Below are 17,798 nucleotides of genomic sequence, written 5' to 3'. Positions count from 1 at the left end.
TGCCCCGAAGTCATCTTTGTCACCGTGGCCTTCGTCTGAGAAGCCCTGGGAGCACATTCATGCTGACTTTGCGGGACCCTTTTTAGGTACTTATTGGCTCCTCGTAATTGACGCCTACTCTTACTTTCCTTTCATTGTCCGTTGCACATCACCTACCACCGCGGCAACCACCAGTGCTCTCGCCCGCATTTTTTCTTTGGAAGGCCTCCCCTCTACTCTTGTTACTGATAATGGTCCGCAATTTGCCTCTTCCGAATTTGCGGATTTTTGTGCTCGTCACGGCGTTACGTATGTCACGGCCCCGCCGTTCCATCCACAATCCAACGATGAGGCTGAACGACTGGTCCGCACATTATGGCTCAGATGCGGAAACTTCTGACTTCTTCTGCTGCTGCTGATGCACTTCTCCAGTTTCTGGCGTCTTACCGTTTCACCCCCATGGGCGACCACAGCCCGGCTGAGATCTTACATGGCCGACAGCCCCGCATGCTACTTCATCTTCTGCTGCCTCCCACCTCATGGCCGCAGGTGTCTTCTCTTGGCCGGTTCACCGCCGACGACCTCGTCTGGGTATGGGGATATGGCAGGCGGCCAAAATGGAGCCCGGGCCGCATCTTACGACACCGTGGCAGATGCCTGTATGAAATCCAGACGGACACGGGTGTTGCAGTGCGTCATTCGGACCGGCTTCGGCCTCGTGTGCCAGCAACGCCTGTTCTGAATGCCGTTACACCACTTTTGGCCCTACCTGACGCTCGGGATCTTGGCATCTCTCAATACTCACAACGCAGCCCTCTCACCTTTATCGCGATGCCAGCACAAGAATGGACGCCACCAGGAGACATGCCCATGCAGGAACCGGATGACCATCCTCTGTCAGCAAATCTACTCGCCTCCTCCTCCAACGGACGCCGACACATCGCCGATGTCTCCTGTCATATCAACTGGACTTGCCGCAACGGGCAGATTGGTGCAGGGGGCCCCAGCAGATTCGACCCCTACGTCTCCTTTCATCTCGACCCGTTATCATCGGGGACACTTCCGTCCGTACGGGAAGCCTCCTCCTCGAGACTTTACGGTGAGTCAAACAATGCGTATGGACGTTAACCATCTCCAGGACACCTCCATCAAGACCAGTGCAACAATTTCAAAGGGGGGGAAAGTGTTGTGACTCGCCAATCATTCAAAGTGCCGCCGCGCAATTACGCGTGTCCTCTACGTGCGGCGCTGTCTGCCAGCCATGCAGCAGCTGCGCCACCTAAGCGGCCAGCTGAGCAGCAGCCGCTAGACTGGGACTCAGTGCTCATTCGAATGCTAACATGTACACATGTCTTACTTGTCAACTTACTCTGTGACTTATATGTGTTGTGTCATTCTGAAATATATTTGTTAAACTTGACGTTGTAACAGGTCAGTTCTGCACGTATTGTGTGTCTGTAATTAGTCAGAATCTAATTAAAGATCATCACTTCTTTAAACTGACGTATTTGGTGAACTGGAAGGAATGCAATAAGAACATGGTACATAAAGATATATTTTAACACACAATTATTTTTATTATTGCAAAGCCTACAAGTACCTTTATATTATGACTATTGTACTATACCAGAAAATAAAAATGAGTGGGCTTTTAAAATGGCTGTAATTAATTTTATATTATTCTTTAGTGACCACCAAGTCATGTCAGTGGCACAGATTTATATTTCGCACCACCAATTCCTCTGCAACGTTATATGGTATCTGACCACAGCCAGAGAGAGAGAGAGAGAGAGAGAGAGAGAGAGAGAGAGAGACTGGAGAAACCTTTTCTAAAATACAAAACAGTTTCTGATTTCACCCTATAATGAAATATACTAACTAGGAATAGTCAAAATAAATTAGAAAATCAATTACATACAAAAAAACTAAGCACAAAATTAGATCTGGTGTTATATCCTTTAAAACTGAGGGCCAACCTTTCACTTTTATGAAAATGCAGTTTATACTCACGTATGTTAACAGTAATTAGTCAAAATTGAATAAATGAATTTTAAGGAGGCAGATGGCAAAACAAAAGGGGAAGAAAAAATATCCCAGCTTGCTTCGTCACTAGGTGCTTAACCTTTTTATACTCTAGCCATTTTTGTGTATCCGAAATGTCAGTCTATACCTGGTTTTGGATGCGGTTATTTTAATGTGTTTTGCAAAACATGACTTTGAACTTGTAAGGGACTGTCAATTAAGTTTATCAGTGTTTTATCCACTTTAAGCTGATTGACTTTATCTAGTATGGTTGATCTGCCTAAAGGAGGGTATGTTGTTTGGAAGTCTGTGAAGATTATGAACGGTGTTTTTGTATAGCCTACCCAGCTTTCTCATCTGTTCAAGAGCTTTAATTATTAACTCAAAGCCTATAAAACTAATTTTTGTTAAACATTTAAATATTTGAACTAATTTTTTTTTTCCAGGAAACAACCAAACCTCTCTTGAAGTCACCAAATAGCACTTCTGCTCAGGCTGCGTGTTGGACTCTTATGCACTGCATTGAAACTTTTTTACAGACACTCTGTCCATTTATGCCTTTTCTCACTGAAGCTCTTCACTGTCACATGCAAACTGGAACACAGGGTCAGCCACTTATGCTAGCTCCATACCCACAGGTAGACCAAGTAAGTTATGCTTTTTAATTGCAACAGCTTAAAAATAATGTGGTAATTGTGGTGGAATGGGAAGAATGAAATGAGTGAAGACACCACTCAAGTTGAACATTGCCTCAGTACATTTATGTTACATTTGAACATAACACAACACCTTCCTTTGCTTTTCTTTACTACTTCCACAAAAAGAACACTTACAGGGAACATGGCATAGTTTTTACATATGTTTGCAACTGTCATTTCTAACACACATAAGTGTTTTAACTCTATCTGCTGCATGTGTGCGTGTGCGCATGTGGAGGGTGGGGGGGGGGGGGGAGAGAGATATGAAAGTAGATAAGTGTTGGTATGGCACAGACCAAATCTATGGGAACTCCCTTATTATGTCCTCACAGGATATGAGTGGTTGAAAGAGATATAACATGGTAAGAACATCTAAATATTTGTGTTGCTGCTTATCTTCTACAACATTGTATCCCTGATCATCATTGTTATTATGTACTGTGTGTTGTCATTTTGCTATTTGTATTCTGTAAGATCTTTGTTGTGGTAGTGATGGCATGAAGAAACATGTATGAGAAGTGATTTTGTGTAAAATGGTTTACTTTTTGCTGCGGGAAAGTCTGTTACAGGTGGCTGCAGTGTATGGAAGCGGAGCTATGGGAGGAGGGCTGTTCAGAGCCAAAGATGAGGGATAGGAATTGATTATGAATTGTTTCACATGGAAATTGCACCACAGTCTATAGTTTGTCAGATAGAACATACGAGATTTGATAATATGGGAACTAATTGATACAAGGATTTCTGTTTTCCTCATAATCACCACTATCATAAATGTAATTTTCCATATTGTGCCATTAAATTACATGAGGATTGAATGGAATCAATGCCTCCACCTACATAACGTATGTTTCAATGGCAGTGTTCTGATATATCAAATGCAGAAGTAATCTTCAGATTGCGCTCTTTAATTACCAGTATTGACTTTTCCAAATAATCACTAGCCAATTGAATACACTTCTTCCGGTGATGAACAAGTATTCTGAAGCTGTCAGGGAAGAATTTGACACACTGTCTCTGCAACCAGCCCATGCAGTTCTCACAACTTCATCAGATCCATAGTTATGTTCCTGGAGATCTTTCATTATCAGGAACAGATAGAAGTCAAATGGCACAAACTCATGGTGGGTGTTGTGTGGTGGTGAGCTTCAATCTCTGATGTTATGTAATGGTGGCATGTGAAATGTTTGGTCTGGCATTGTCATGTTGTGTACAAATCTTCAGGTAAGCAAGCAAAGCAACAGTATGTCTCACATATTCTTGAGGAATAACTGTTATGTTTGCAATTTTCCTCTGAGTGTTGGGAAATCGTCCTGAGCCAGACTGTCAATGTTTTGCATAATCAACTCGGAAGTTGGTGTAACAGGTGTCCAACTCTTTCATTCTCACACAAGTCACATCTCGCAAGCTGTAAATTTACTGGACCAGTTACATGTAGTGCTCACATAAATACAGTCACCATAAGCAGCCTTGCATTTTCTGATTGATTTCCTTTAGAGTCACATTCTGCTGCCAAGAATTCATTGATAACATGTCATTTAAATCACATGGACTGACTGACTGCACAGGAGTCTATTCTTTACAATATAACAATTCACTGCTGAAGCATCCCACCAACTGGAGCTGTAGAGGAGAGAGTACTGAAAAGTTGATACCTACAACATAAAAGTGTTGCCATTTGCTGAGGAGCTACAAAGGTGGAGAGATTACTTTCTATTCATCTCTTGTTAAACAATTTGATTATTTTATTAACCCTAACCTTGCACTGTACACAGCATTCTGATTTTCAAATAGCTTCTGCCATGTGTGTGTATTTAACTTTGAGAACATGCGAATGTTGTGAAGAGTAAGATATGGATATATTAAAAATCTGGAGCTTCAGTTGATGTAGTGTGTAATAACTTTTATGTACGGGTTTTCTGTTCAGGATGGCATTCTTTCTCTGTTATCCATGATAAATCCATAATTAATGTTTAAAAATTTACAGTTTTAATGTGCACTGTTCAAATTTAAGACATGAAAGGTTTTTTTAGACCATCACCCCACCTTTTTTACCTACCCTCTTTGTCAGTGTTTCTTTTTTTTAGCTCATTCACAGTTCCCAAGGACTGGGTGTTTGTGTTTTCCTCATCACTTCATCTATTTTATTTATTTATTTACATGTCAAGTTCTGTAGGACCAAATTGAGGAGCAAATCTTCAAGGTCATGGAACATGTCAGTGCATGAAATTGCAGCATAAAAATAATAACAGATAAAAATAAATGTTTATGAGCCCAAAAAAGTCAGTCCATAAGTTTAAGTAAATGCAATCAACAATACAACAAGAATCAGCTTCATTTTTCAAGAAACTCCTTAGCACAATAGAAGGAGTGACCCATGAGGAAACTCTTCAGTTTTGATTTGAAAGCACATGGATTACTGCTAAGATTTTTGAATTTGAGTGGTAGCTTATGGAAAATGGATGTAGCAGTATACTGCACACCATTCTGCACAATAGTTAAGGAAGTCTGATTCAAATGCAGGTTTGATTTCTGGAACTGAGTGAAAGCTGCTTATTCTTGGGAATAAGCTAATATTGTTAACAAGAAATGACAGTAAGGAATATATATATATATATATATATATATATATATATATATATATTGAGAGGCCAATGTCAAAACACCCAGACTCGTGAACAGGGGTTGACAAGAGGGGTTGACAAGACGAACAATCGTCTTTGAATATGTCTGCTTGTGTCTGTATATGTGTTGATTGATATGTGTGTGTGTGTGTGTGCGAGTGTATACCAGTCCTTTTTCCCCCTAAGGGAAGTCTTTCCGCTCCCGGGATTGGAATGACTCCTTACCCTCTCCCTTAAAACCCACATTCTTTCGTCTTTCACTTTCCTCCCCTCTTTCCTGATGAAGCAACCGTTGGTTGCGAAAGCTAGAATTTTGTGTGTATGTTTGTGTTTGTTTGTGTGTCTATCGACCTGCCAGCACTTTCGTTTGGTAAGTCACATCATCTTTGTTTATATATATATATATATATATATATATATATATATATATATATATATATGAACCATTACACCAACAACCTGACAACAGCTTTCGCATCCCGTAACTACCCTCCCGACCTGGTACAGAAGCAAATAACCAGAGCCACTTCCTCATCCCCTCAAACCCAGAACCTCCCACAGAAGAACCCCCTAAGGTAAGTCTTTCCGCTCCCGGGTTTGGAATGACTCCTTACCCTCTCCCTTAAAACCCAAATCCTTTCGTCTTTCCCTCTCCTTCCCTCTTTCATGACGAGGCAACCGTTGGTTGCGAAAGCTAGAATTTTGTGTGTATGTTTGTGTTTGTTTGTGTGTCTATCGACCTGCCAGCACTTTCGTTTGGTAAGTCACATCATCTTTGTTTTTTATATATATGAACCATTACACCAACAACCTGACAGCAGCTTTCGCATCCCGTAACTACCCTCCCGACCTGGTACAGAAGCAAATAACCAGAGCCACTTCCTCATCCCCTCAAACCCAGAACCTCCCACAGAAGAACCCCCTAAGGTAAGTCTTTCCACTCCCGGGTTTGGAATGACTCCTTACCCTCTCCCTTAAAACCCAAATCCTTTCGTCTTTCCTGCTCCTTCCCTCTTTCCTGACGAGGCAAGCTAAAATTTTGTGTGTATGTTTCTGTGTCTATCGACGTGCCAGCGCTTTCGTTTGGTAAGTCACATCATCTTTGTTTTTAGATATATTTTTTCCCACGTGGAATGATATATATACACTCCTGGAAATGGAAAAAAGAACACATTGACACCGGTGTGTCAGACCCACCATACTTGCTCCGGACACTGCGAGAGGGCTGTACAAGCAATGATCACACGCACGGCACAGCGGACACACCAGGAACCGCGGTGTTGGCCGTCGAATGGCGCTAGCTGCGCAGCATTTGTGCACCGCCGCCGTCAGTGTCAGCCAGTTTGCCGTGGGATACAGAGCTCCATCGCAGTCTTTAACACTGGTAGCATGCCGCGACAGCGTGGACGTGAACCGTATGTGCAGTTGACGGACTTTGAACGAGGGCGTATAGTGGGCATGCGGGAGGCCGGGTGGACGTACTGCCGAATTGCTCAACACGTGGGGCGTGAGGTCTCCACAGTACATCGATGTTGTCGCCAGTGGTCGGCGGAAGGTGCACGTGCCCGTCGACCTGGGACCGGACCGCAGCGACGCACGGATGCACGCCAAGACTGTAGGATCCTACGCAGTGCCGTAGGGGACCGCACCGCCACTTCCCAGCAAATTAGGGACACTGTTGCTCCTGGGGTATCGGCGAGGACCATTCGCATCCGTCTCCATGAAGCTGGGCTACGGTCCCGCACACCGTTAGGCCGTCTTCCGCTCATGCCCCAACATCGTGCAGCCCGCCTCCAGTGGTGTCGCGACAGGCGTGAATGGAGGGACGAATGGAGACGTGTCGTCTTCAGCGATGAGAGTCGCTTCTGCCTTGGTGCCAATGATGGTCGTATGCGTGTTTGGCACCGTGCAGGTGAGCGCCACAATCAGGACTGTATACGACCGAGGCACACAGGGCCAACACCCGGCATCATGGTGTGGGGAGCGATCTCCTACACTGGCCGTACACCACTGGTGATTGTCGAGGGGACACTGAATAGTGCACGGTACATCCAAACCGTCATCGAACCCATCGTTCTACCATTCCTAGACCGGCAAGGGAACTTGCTGTTCCAACAGGACAATGCACGTCCGCATGTATCCCGTGCCACCCAACGTGCTCTAGAAGGTGTAAGTCAACTACCCTGGCCAGCAAGATCTCCGGATCTGTCCCCCATTGAGCATGTTTGGGACTGGATGAAGCGTCGTCTCACGCGGTCTGCACGTCCAGCACGAACGCTGGTCCAACTGAGGCGCCAGGTGGAAATGGCATGGCAAGCCGTTCCACAGGACTACATCCAGCATCTCTACGATCGTCTCCATGGGAGAATAGCAGCCTGCATTGCTGCGAAAGGTGGATATACACTGTACTAGTGCCGACATTGTGCATGCTCTGTTGCCTGTGTCTATGTGCCTGTGGTTCTGTCAGTGTGATCATGTGATGTATCTGACCCCAGGAATGTGTCAATAAAGTTTCCCCTTCCTGGGACAATGAATTCATGGTGTTCTTATTTCAATTTCCAGGAGTGTATATATAAATAGGGGGAAACATTCCACGTGGGAAAAATATATCTAAAAACAAAGATGATGTGACTTACCGAACGAAAGCGCTGGCAGGTCGATAGACACACAAACAAACGCAAACACACACACAAAATTCTAGCTTTCGCAACAAACAGTTGCTTCGTCAGGAAAGAGGGAAGGAGGGGGAAAGACGAAAGGAAGTGGGTTTTAAGGGAGAGGGTAAGGAGTCATTCCAATCCCGGGAGCGGAAAGACTTACCTTAGGGGGAAAAAAGGACAGTTATACACTCGCGCACACACACACACATATCCATCCACACATATACAGACACAAGCAGACATATTTAAAGACCATGCCAAATATGTCTGCTTGTGTCTGTATATGTGTGGATGGATATGTGTGTGTGTGCGAGTGTATACCCGTCATTTTCCCCCTAAGGGAAGTCTTTCCGCTCCCGGGATTGGAATGACTCCTTACCCTCTCCCTTAAAACCCACTTCCTTTCGTCTTTCCCTCTCCTTCCCTCTTTCCTGACGAAGCAACTGTTTGTTGCGAAAGCTAGAATTTTGTGTGTGTGTTTGTGTTTGTTTGTGTGTCTATCGACCTGCCAGCGCTTTCGTTCGGTAAGTCACATCATCTTAGACTTGTAAAACGAAACCCACATCCTTTCGTCTTTCCCTCTCCTTCCCTCTTTCCTGATGAGGCAACAGTTTGTTGTGAAAGCTAGAATTTTGTGTGTGTGTTTGTGTTTGTTTGTGTGTCTATCGACCTGCCAGCACTTTCGTTCGGTAAGTCACATCATCTGTGTTTTCCTCAACTCCTTTGGTTCCATCAGATTCACCTGGTCCTACTCCAAATCCCACGCCACTTTCCTTGACGTTGACCTCCATCTGTCCAATGGCCAGCTTCACACGTCCGTCCACATCAAACCCACCAACGATCAACAGTACGTGCATTATGACAGCTGCCACCCATTCCACATCAAACGGTCCCTTCCCTACAGCCTAGGTCTTCGTGGCAAACGAATCTGCTCCAGTCCGGAATCCCTGAGCCATTACGCCAACAACCTGACAACAGCTTTCGCATCCCGTAACTACCCTCCTGACCTGGTACAGAAGCAAATAACCAAAACCACTTTCTCATCCCCTCAAACCCAGAACCTCCCACAGAAGAACCACAAAAGTGCCCCACTTGTGATAGGATACTTTCCGGGACTGGACCAGACTCTGAATGTGGCTCTCCAGCAGGGATACGACTTCCTCAAATCCTGCCCTGAAATGAGATCCATCCTTCATGAAATCCTCCCCACTCCACCAAGAGTGTCTTTCCGCCGTCCACCTAACCTTCGTAACCTGTTAGTTCATCCCTATGAAATCCCCAAACCACCTTCCCTACCCTCTGGCTCCTATCCTTGTAACCGCCCCCGGTGTAAAACCTGTCCCATGCACCCTCCCACCACCACCTACTCCAGTTCTGTAACCTGGAAGGTGTACACGATCAAAGGCAGAGCCACATGTGAAAGCACCCATGTGATTTACCAACTGACCTGCCGACACTGTGATCCATTCTATGTGGGAATGACCAGCAACAAACTGTCCATTAGCATGAATGGACACAGGCAGACAGTGTTTGTTGGTAATGAGGATCACCCTGTGGCTAAACGTGCCTTGGTGCACGGCCAGCACATCTTGGCACAGTGTTACACCGTCCGGGTTATCTGGATACTTCCCACCAACACCAACCTATCCGAACTCCGGAGATGGGAACTTGCTCTTCAATATATCCTCTCTTCCCGTTACCCACCAGGCCTCAATCTCCGCTAATTTCAAGTTGCCGCCACTCATACCTGTCATCAACAACATCTTTGCCTCTGCACTTCCGCCTCGACTGACATCTCTGCCCAAACTCTTTGTCCTTAAATATGTCTGCTTGTGTCTGTATATGTGTGGATGGATATGTGTGTGTGTGCGCGAGTGTATACCTGTCCTTTTTTCCCCCAAGGTAAGTCTTTCCGCTCCCAGGATTGAAATGACTCCTTACCCTCTCCCTTAAACCCACATCCTTTCGTCTTTCCCTCTGCTTCCCTCTTTCCTGATGAGGCAACAGTTTGTTGCGAAAGCTTGAATTTTGTGTGTATGTTTGTGTTTGTTTGTGTGTCTGTCGACCTGCCAGCACTTTCATTTGGTAAGTCACATCATCTTTATATATATATATAATAGAGGGAAACATTCCACATGGGGGGGGGGGTCGTTCCGGTCCCGGGGGCGGAGGGACTTGCCTTAGGGGGAAGGAAGGACAGGTATACACTCGTGCGCGCACGCATGTCCGTCTGCGCATGCACGGGCGTGGACGGACATTTGTAAAGGCCTGTGTCTGCTTGTGTCTGTGTATGTGCGGATGGATATGTGTGTGTGTGTGTGTGTGTGTGTGTGCGAGGGTATACCTGTCCTTTTTTCCCCCTAAGGTAAGTCTTTCCGCTCCCGGGATTGGAATGACTCCTTACCCTCTCCCTTAAAACCCACATCCTTTCGTCCTTCCCTCTTTCCTGATGAAGCAACCGTTTGTTGCGAAAGCTTGAATTTTGTGTGTATGTTTGTGTGTCTATCGACCTGCCAGCACTTTCGTTCGGTAAGTCACATCATCTGTGTTTTATATATAAAAAACACAGATGATGTGACTTACCGAACGAAAGTGCTGGCAGGTCGATAGACACACAAACATACACACAAAATTCAAGCTTTCGCAAAAAAACTGTTGCCTCATCAGGAAAGAGGGAAGGAGAGGGAAAGACGAAAGGATGTGGGTTTTAAGGGAGAGGGTAAGGAGTCATTCCAATCCCAGGAGCGGAAAGACTTACCTTAGGGGGAAAAAAGAAAAAAAGGACAGGTATACACTCGCGCACACACACACACACACACACACACACACACACACACACACACACACAAGCAGACATTTGTATATATATAGACCAATGTCAAAATACCCAGACTCGTGAACAGGGGTTGACAAGAGGTTCATGAACTTACACCACTTATGGCCCAAACCGCCCACTTCTGAGGAAAAATATTCTTTTAGAGTGGGAAGAGTTACCCCAAAATATAATACCATACAACAGAAGCGAATGAAAATAAGCACTAATTTTCATGTCGAACAATCAATCACTTCAGACACTGTTTGAATAGTAAAAATGGCAGCATTAACTCTTTGAAAAAGATCCTGAATTGGGGCATTCCACGGCAGCTTACTATCTATCTGAACACCTAGAAATATGAACTATTCAGTTTCACTAATTATATACCAATTCTGTGAAATTAAAATGTGGAGTTTTGTTGAATTGTGTGTTAGAAACTGGAAAAACTGATTCTTACTGTGATTTAGCATTATTTTATTTTCTACAAGCCATGAACTTAGGTCATGAACTGCACTATTTGAAACTGACCCAATGTTGCACACAACATCCTGCACTACCAAGCTAGCGTCATCAGCAAACAAATATTTTACAGTTACCTGTAATACTAGAGGGCGTAGCATTTACATAAATAAGGAAGCGGAGTGGCCCCAACACTGATCCCTGGAGCACGCCCCCACTTGACTGTACCCCTCTCATACCCCAAATCACAGCCATTCTCAACTTTTGTGAATAATGCCCAGCATTAAAATCTAATGTTAGTTCCGTTACAGCTTGCTGCCTGTCCTGTTTTACCAATCTGCTCAGCCTACATCATCAGACATCTGTAATGAGGGGTGGCCGTCCCACCCAACGACATCTGGACATGGTTTCACCTTGGTTTCTCCACGTGTTGAAAATGCTCGCCACAACACTGCTCGAACACCCGATAAGTTGTGCAGTTTCCAAAATGCTCATGCTGAGCCTCCAGGCCATCACAATCTGTCCTCAGTCTAGCTCAGATAGGTCATATGCTTTCCCCATTGTACACACAGACAGTGCAATCAGTGGTACTACATGCACCGCACTTGTGTCTGACTAGCAGTAATTCCTCGCCAGGTGGTGATGCCATCGCCTGGATGGTTTATATCAATAGTAGGTCAGTGGTATATAGGTGCAAAAATGATAGACATATAAATAAATGAGTGCAGAATTTAGAGACAGCTCTAAGCACTCAATAAAGGAAAGGGCACAGGACATGATGATAGGGTGCCCATTAGATTCTACTGGAATATAAGAAGGAACTTTAGCGTCAGTTTACCATGCATTGCTGGATCAATGGAACTTGCCTACCTTGTGGCATGTATTGTGCTTGTTATTGACGACTTTCCTGCCATTCACTGAACAACATGATGCAGTGGTTAGCATACTGGACTCGCACTCAATATGACTATGGTTCAAACCTGCATCCAGCCATCCAGATTTAGGGTTTCCATGATTACCCTAAATAGTTCCATGCAAATGTCAGGATGTCATATGAAGGGCACTGGAAAAATTGACCATTATCATATGCAAACATTCCTTATGTGCATCAGCTTTGTGTGTGCGCAGCTATTCATATCACATCTCTTGTGGAGAATCAATACCAGTAATATCTTTCCCTTACTAAAGAGACAGTGAAACGAGGAGTCATTATGTTAGGTATCTAATTGTGTAATTAAACAAACTGAATAGCCATTAAACCACCTTCACACAGCAGTTCACACAACTGCATGGATTACCCTGTCACGCCACCCTCCTCAAGCCAAATTCTCACCGCCACCTCTGTTTACTTTAAATTCCCCCTTACACATGAACAGAATTGCCTAGTAAGCAGGAGACTCAAGTTCGATCCCAGACCTTGGTATAAATCTTCACTTGCCACTTCAGCCTATATACGTAAAAATCATATGTGTATGAGACCAGTAACGTCTCTGAAATTATGTCATTTCAACTGAATGGTGAATGTGACAACCAAGAAAGATTGTATAGGACACCAGTGGTACAATGTGCTATTCCTCTCAACTGTCATCATAGTATCAGTCCAGTGTAATGTGCCACTGGAAGAAGGAATGGCTTAACAACAAAGACAAGATGATATACTTGGTGAAGTCCATCATATGATAGCAACATATTACTTTATTGTTCATAATATGGGATGAGGAAATGCTGACAGCCTTCATGTAGAGCATCATTTGCATACATGGGTGAGAGCAGCCTATAAATTTATTGTACATATACCAATAAGTTTTAGTACATTAGTCTTACTACGTGCTGGTCGGGTATGAATTTTAATTTATGGTATGGCACATATAGTAAAAGCTCTAAAATTTTGCTTAATGATAAATATATTTGCTGGATTTCTGTGGAGGAGATTAGTTACATATTTTATAGTGTATGGTCAATGAATCCTTTTTTTTTATATGGGCATCACATTCTGCATTTCTCTTGCACTAATTTCTAACTTAACAGCAGATGCAATAGGGAGCTGAAGTCCTTGTGTTGTAGTTCTACTTGAAAATGTCAGAAGTCAAAGTAGACTCAGGGAATGAGTATTGGAGAGCAGACACAAGAATGCTGCATCACTGTTCTAAGCGAGGTCCAAGTGGAGGCGGTTTGCCATTGCCTTTCTCTGACTTGCTGTATAGTGTCAAATGTGTATCTTTGTTGTATCAACATGTCTATGACAGTACATTGAAAAGCTATGCTGAAAACAGTAAAACTTGTCATTTAAGTTCACATCTGTTTCTGTTCTTGGTTGCCTAATAAGTGCTACTAAAAGGTAATGGTGTTACGAATTGCACTGAAGTAACAGAAGAATGATTAGGATATAAATGTATTATAGGAACGTGGGATGATTCATGTCGCTGGTGAAAGACTAAGTTGTGGAAACTTATTCATATCTACACAGGTAATCTGCAATCTACAATATGGCGGATGGCCTATTTACAGAAATTAAAAATACATTTCCAAGACATTAACAAAATTAATCATGTCTTAAGGAATGTGGAATTAATCAATTGTGGAATTAATCAATACACAAAGAAAATTAGGACAAAGTGACAAGAAGTAAGAATAATCATGACAAAATTGAGCCCAAGAAGTAAGAATAATCATGACAAAATTGAGCCAAAAACATGTACAGTTACTACAAGAATACTCTTGGTGGTGGGGGAACAATACAAATGGTTGTTATACATTGTTTTTAAGATTCTGAAAAGTGCTGGGAGTAACATCCTCAGAGGTACGAAGGAAGATATCACACTTTGATTAGAGTGGTGTACTATTTCATATAAACTAATCATCTTATTGGAGGCTGTGGCTTAGCTTTTGAAAGTGCTTTGTCTTTCATAGCATACACTTCCAGGATTTTACCACAAGTGAGAGAAGTAGTTGTATCATATGGGATGGGTTGAATGAAAGTGGAAAATATGAGGAGTAAGGTGAAGTGAGATGTAGAAAGATAGCAACAGACAAGGGGAAATACATATGTAATGACAGCTTTGACAGGGAGAGTAACAGGTTGCCTGTAGAGCAGCAGAGGTGCAGTCCAGTGAATCAACTGAATGCTAGATATAGACATACCTGGTGAAATTAAAATAGAAAGAGAAAAGTGTACAGGTTCTTAGCATGAGCTCATCATCTTTTACCCTTTTTATTACATTTGACAAATGTACTACAAGGGAAAAACTTGTTTTTCAAAAATGTTATTTTTATTTTCAGTGGATGCAGTGGTACAATGAGAATATAGAAAGAGAATTCAACAAGGCCATTTCTTGTGTTTCTGCTGTTCGTCGAATAGTGTCGCTTTGTGATATCAGAGGTCAAAGACCAAAATGTAAGTTCATTATAATACAGTGTAAAAAAGTAACTAACTAAAAATAAATGAAGTTACCCACAAACACCTCTAACATTTTATCTGCTTTTTAGAATGGAATTTTAGATTAGATATAGTTTTTGGTACTAACTTTTGCCACACTATTTAACTTCTACATCAATATTTAGCTAGAAATTAAAAATATTAATTTGGCAGTAAATTTTTTGGATTTTGTGTGCCCTGTTTGCAGAAATCATGTAGTCACTGGAATTGAGAGCTTTGTTTTTCAGCTGTAAAATAGTGGAAAGAATGACAAAATAATAATTTGTGCTTTAATATTATGAAATAAAATCTCTTAATTTCATAATCTGTGGAAATTGTCTGTTGAACCAAGATTGTATTCATAACTAACAGTTTTGAGACTATATACTGAGAAAAGTATGTAAAATGGTGTGCATATTTAGTCTTCAAGTAGAAAATGCTAAAATAGGCTGTAAGAATAGTTCATTTAGATAAGTGATATTCAGATGGCCTTAGGAGAATCACAAAGAAAATTAAAACTGTAAGTAAGAAACAGTAGAATTGTTAATTAAGATAATGTGCATCATATTGCTCATTTAGTTGCCAAGGTTCTGTCTGAAACAGGAGAGCTGTCTTATACAGTATCTGATTCTGATGTTGCCACTATAATCGGAGGAACAAATGAAAATCATGAGAACAACAGTCTGGACATAATACATGGTTTAATAAACACATACCCAGAGAAATTGCTTATAGCATTCCAGTTGGTTGTGTGTAGATCCAAAAGTAATGAAGATAAACAAATGATTGCACAACTTGTGCTCAAAATTCAAAAACATCACAGTTGTAAAAGAAAGCAAGTTTTGTAGGGAGTGGTACATGTGTCAAGGATTTCATCTGAGCAACATCAGAAGAACATCTCTCTGAGACTGTGCTCCAACAACAAGCTTCATCTACAGTGAACATAACAGTGTGGAGTAGGAAAACTTGTAGAGCCTGCTGGACAATCTGATCAGTTGATCTACAGATATGATCCAGCAATCACAACACAGTTTAAAATTATCCACCAAAACTTTCGAAGCCTAGGAAATAAGCAGAATGGTCTGGACTCCATAGCATGTATTAATAAACAAAATATGTTAGTTATTACTCAGCAATGATATTATGAAAAAAAGTTCACTTCTCACCCAATAACAATGAGTCTCTGCTCAATTTTCAGTAGGGAGATTAAACCTGATCATGGTGGTTTAATATTTTGCTAAAGGTAGTAGTAGTAGTAGTAGTAGTAGTAGTAGTTAGTGTCATAGATGTAAAGTTATTTCAGTGTTGAGGATGTCATTGAACTTCTGTGCTATAAACTATGTTGAGGCACAGCAGTGTTGCTCCAGGTATCTTGGTTTGGAGAGCCATCGCATATGACGAGGTCGCAGCTAGTTGTGATTGAGGGAACTGAAAACACAACAGTACGTCATGGACATCCTCTGTTGTCATGTGTTATCTCTTGTGTGACAGTACCATGGTGCCATTTTTCAACAGGACAGTATTCACCCACACATCACACACATTCTGTGAAATTTCTGCATGATGTTGAGATACTCCCATGACCAAGAATATCTCCAGTTCTGTCTTCTATAGAACATGTTTGAGACCAACTCAGATGTCAGTTCTGTCCCATTGCCAGTACCCAAGTTAAAACAGTTGTGGGCCAGATTGCCACAGAAGTGAATACAACAGCTTTTACCCTTCCTGACTGAATCGGTGCATGTATCTGGGCCTCAAGGAGTGCAACGTAATATTGCTAAGTGAGCTCACATGCGAAATTCTTTGTCAATTTGATTTGATTGTGTAATCGCTGAAATAAAGTCGCATTTAATCTGATCCTACGACGATTCATTTCGCTACCTCCTCCACTCCTGGGTGCTTCACTATTTTTGTCAGGTAGTTTTATTTTGCCCATCTTGTGTTATTACAATGTAATACAATTAAATAAATGTATAATCTACTGCATATAAGCCAAGATTTATCAGGGTCAAGATATTTCTAATAAGTTACCCATTTTTTTACACATTTTATCTGTTCACTGCAGTTTTTAATGGTTACTGGTTACAGTGTTATCTCTCCTCGTATAGAATATTCAGGCAATGTGTCTCTCTGTATCTAGACAGCACCTACTTTAGATATGTCCTTGAATTGTTATGCTCTAAAGTACTTCAACTTTAGAGCAGTATAGACAGTTTACACCACAAACAAATCAAATAATTCTTTGCTTGCCCAACTTACTTTAATTGTGAGGTAAGATGCAGACAGTATAACAAAATTGTTATACATCATTTTTTTTAATAATACTGTGCGTAGTTTCGTTAGAGAATTTAAGTTTTTGAGTAAGATTCTTGCATGTTGGCTCTTAAGTTTTTCAGTTGTACAGCATATAACATTTGTTTCTTTATGTGAGCTTAGAATTTTAAAACTAAAATCATTTAAAAGTCAAGAAAATATTGTTTAAAAACTCAGTTTTGTTTGTAAACCCTTAATTATATGAACAGTGATTGGACGGTCACATTGTATCTGAATAGAAAACTTTCACCTGGCTTTTACAGTCTTTTTGGGATGAATAAGAAGCTTAAAAAGTTAAGTATTTTACTCCACCCCTCCACCTTTTCTGTCTGTAGCCCTGCTTCTTTTTTATTTTTTTCTGTCTGAAATTGATAAGGACCCACTTGTCTTTTAATCTGTATATGATTAAATTACTTATGAGTTGAGAAAAAACTATCCACCAAGCACCAGTTGATGTAAACATTTAAACAAGCATAAAATTACTAGTGCCTGGAACCCGGTGCTCCTTTTTCTAACAGCAAAGTAAAGGATGGGAGGAAAAGTAGTTTAATTGTTCAGGAAAGGTCAGCCAGGATTGCAGTTCAGTGAAAAGCTTCTAGACAGCACACAAGAGAGGATGAATAATCAGTAACAGATAATACATGAAAACCTGAGAACATAGAAGTGGCTGAGAGAGTAATTGGCATATCAGAGATGAGTGGAAGAATATAATAAACAAGCCAAAAAGGGAAGGAAACGGAGTGCAGGGAAAAACTGGTACTGACCAGGAGAATTCAAATGGCACATATGGTAAAACAAAGGCAAGCTCACAATTAT

General features: G+C 41.9%; 1 protein-coding gene across 3 annotated transcripts in view; it reads left to right on the top strand.

The window, feature by feature from the left end:
* Positions 1 to 17,798, top strand: part of LOC126253192 (valine--tRNA ligase-like) — a 118,378-nt gene that overhangs the window by 80,372 nt on the left and 20,208 nt on the right. For all 3 annotated transcript variants that reach the window (XR_007545918.1, XM_049954362.1, XM_049954373.1), the window contains exons 14-15: positions 2,448 to 2,648; positions 14,534 to 14,648. Coding sequence is in view for 2 of the 3 variants with exons in the window: in XM_049954362.1 (XP_049810319.1) it covers positions 2,448 to 2,648; positions 14,534 to 14,648 (316 nt within the window). In the remaining variant the exon portion in view is untranslated. The remainder of the gene's footprint in view (positions 1 to 2,447; positions 2,649 to 14,533; positions 14,649 to 17,798) is intronic.

The sequence above is a fragment of the Schistocerca nitens genome, chromosome 1 (assembly GCF_023898315.1).
Source record: "Schistocerca nitens isolate TAMUIC-IGC-003100 chromosome 1, iqSchNite1.1, whole genome shotgun sequence".
In the NCBI taxonomy this organism is placed as follows: Eukaryota; Metazoa; Arthropoda; class Insecta; order Orthoptera; family Acrididae; genus Schistocerca; species Schistocerca nitens.
This window is presented reverse-complemented; position numbering and strand designations above follow the sequence as displayed.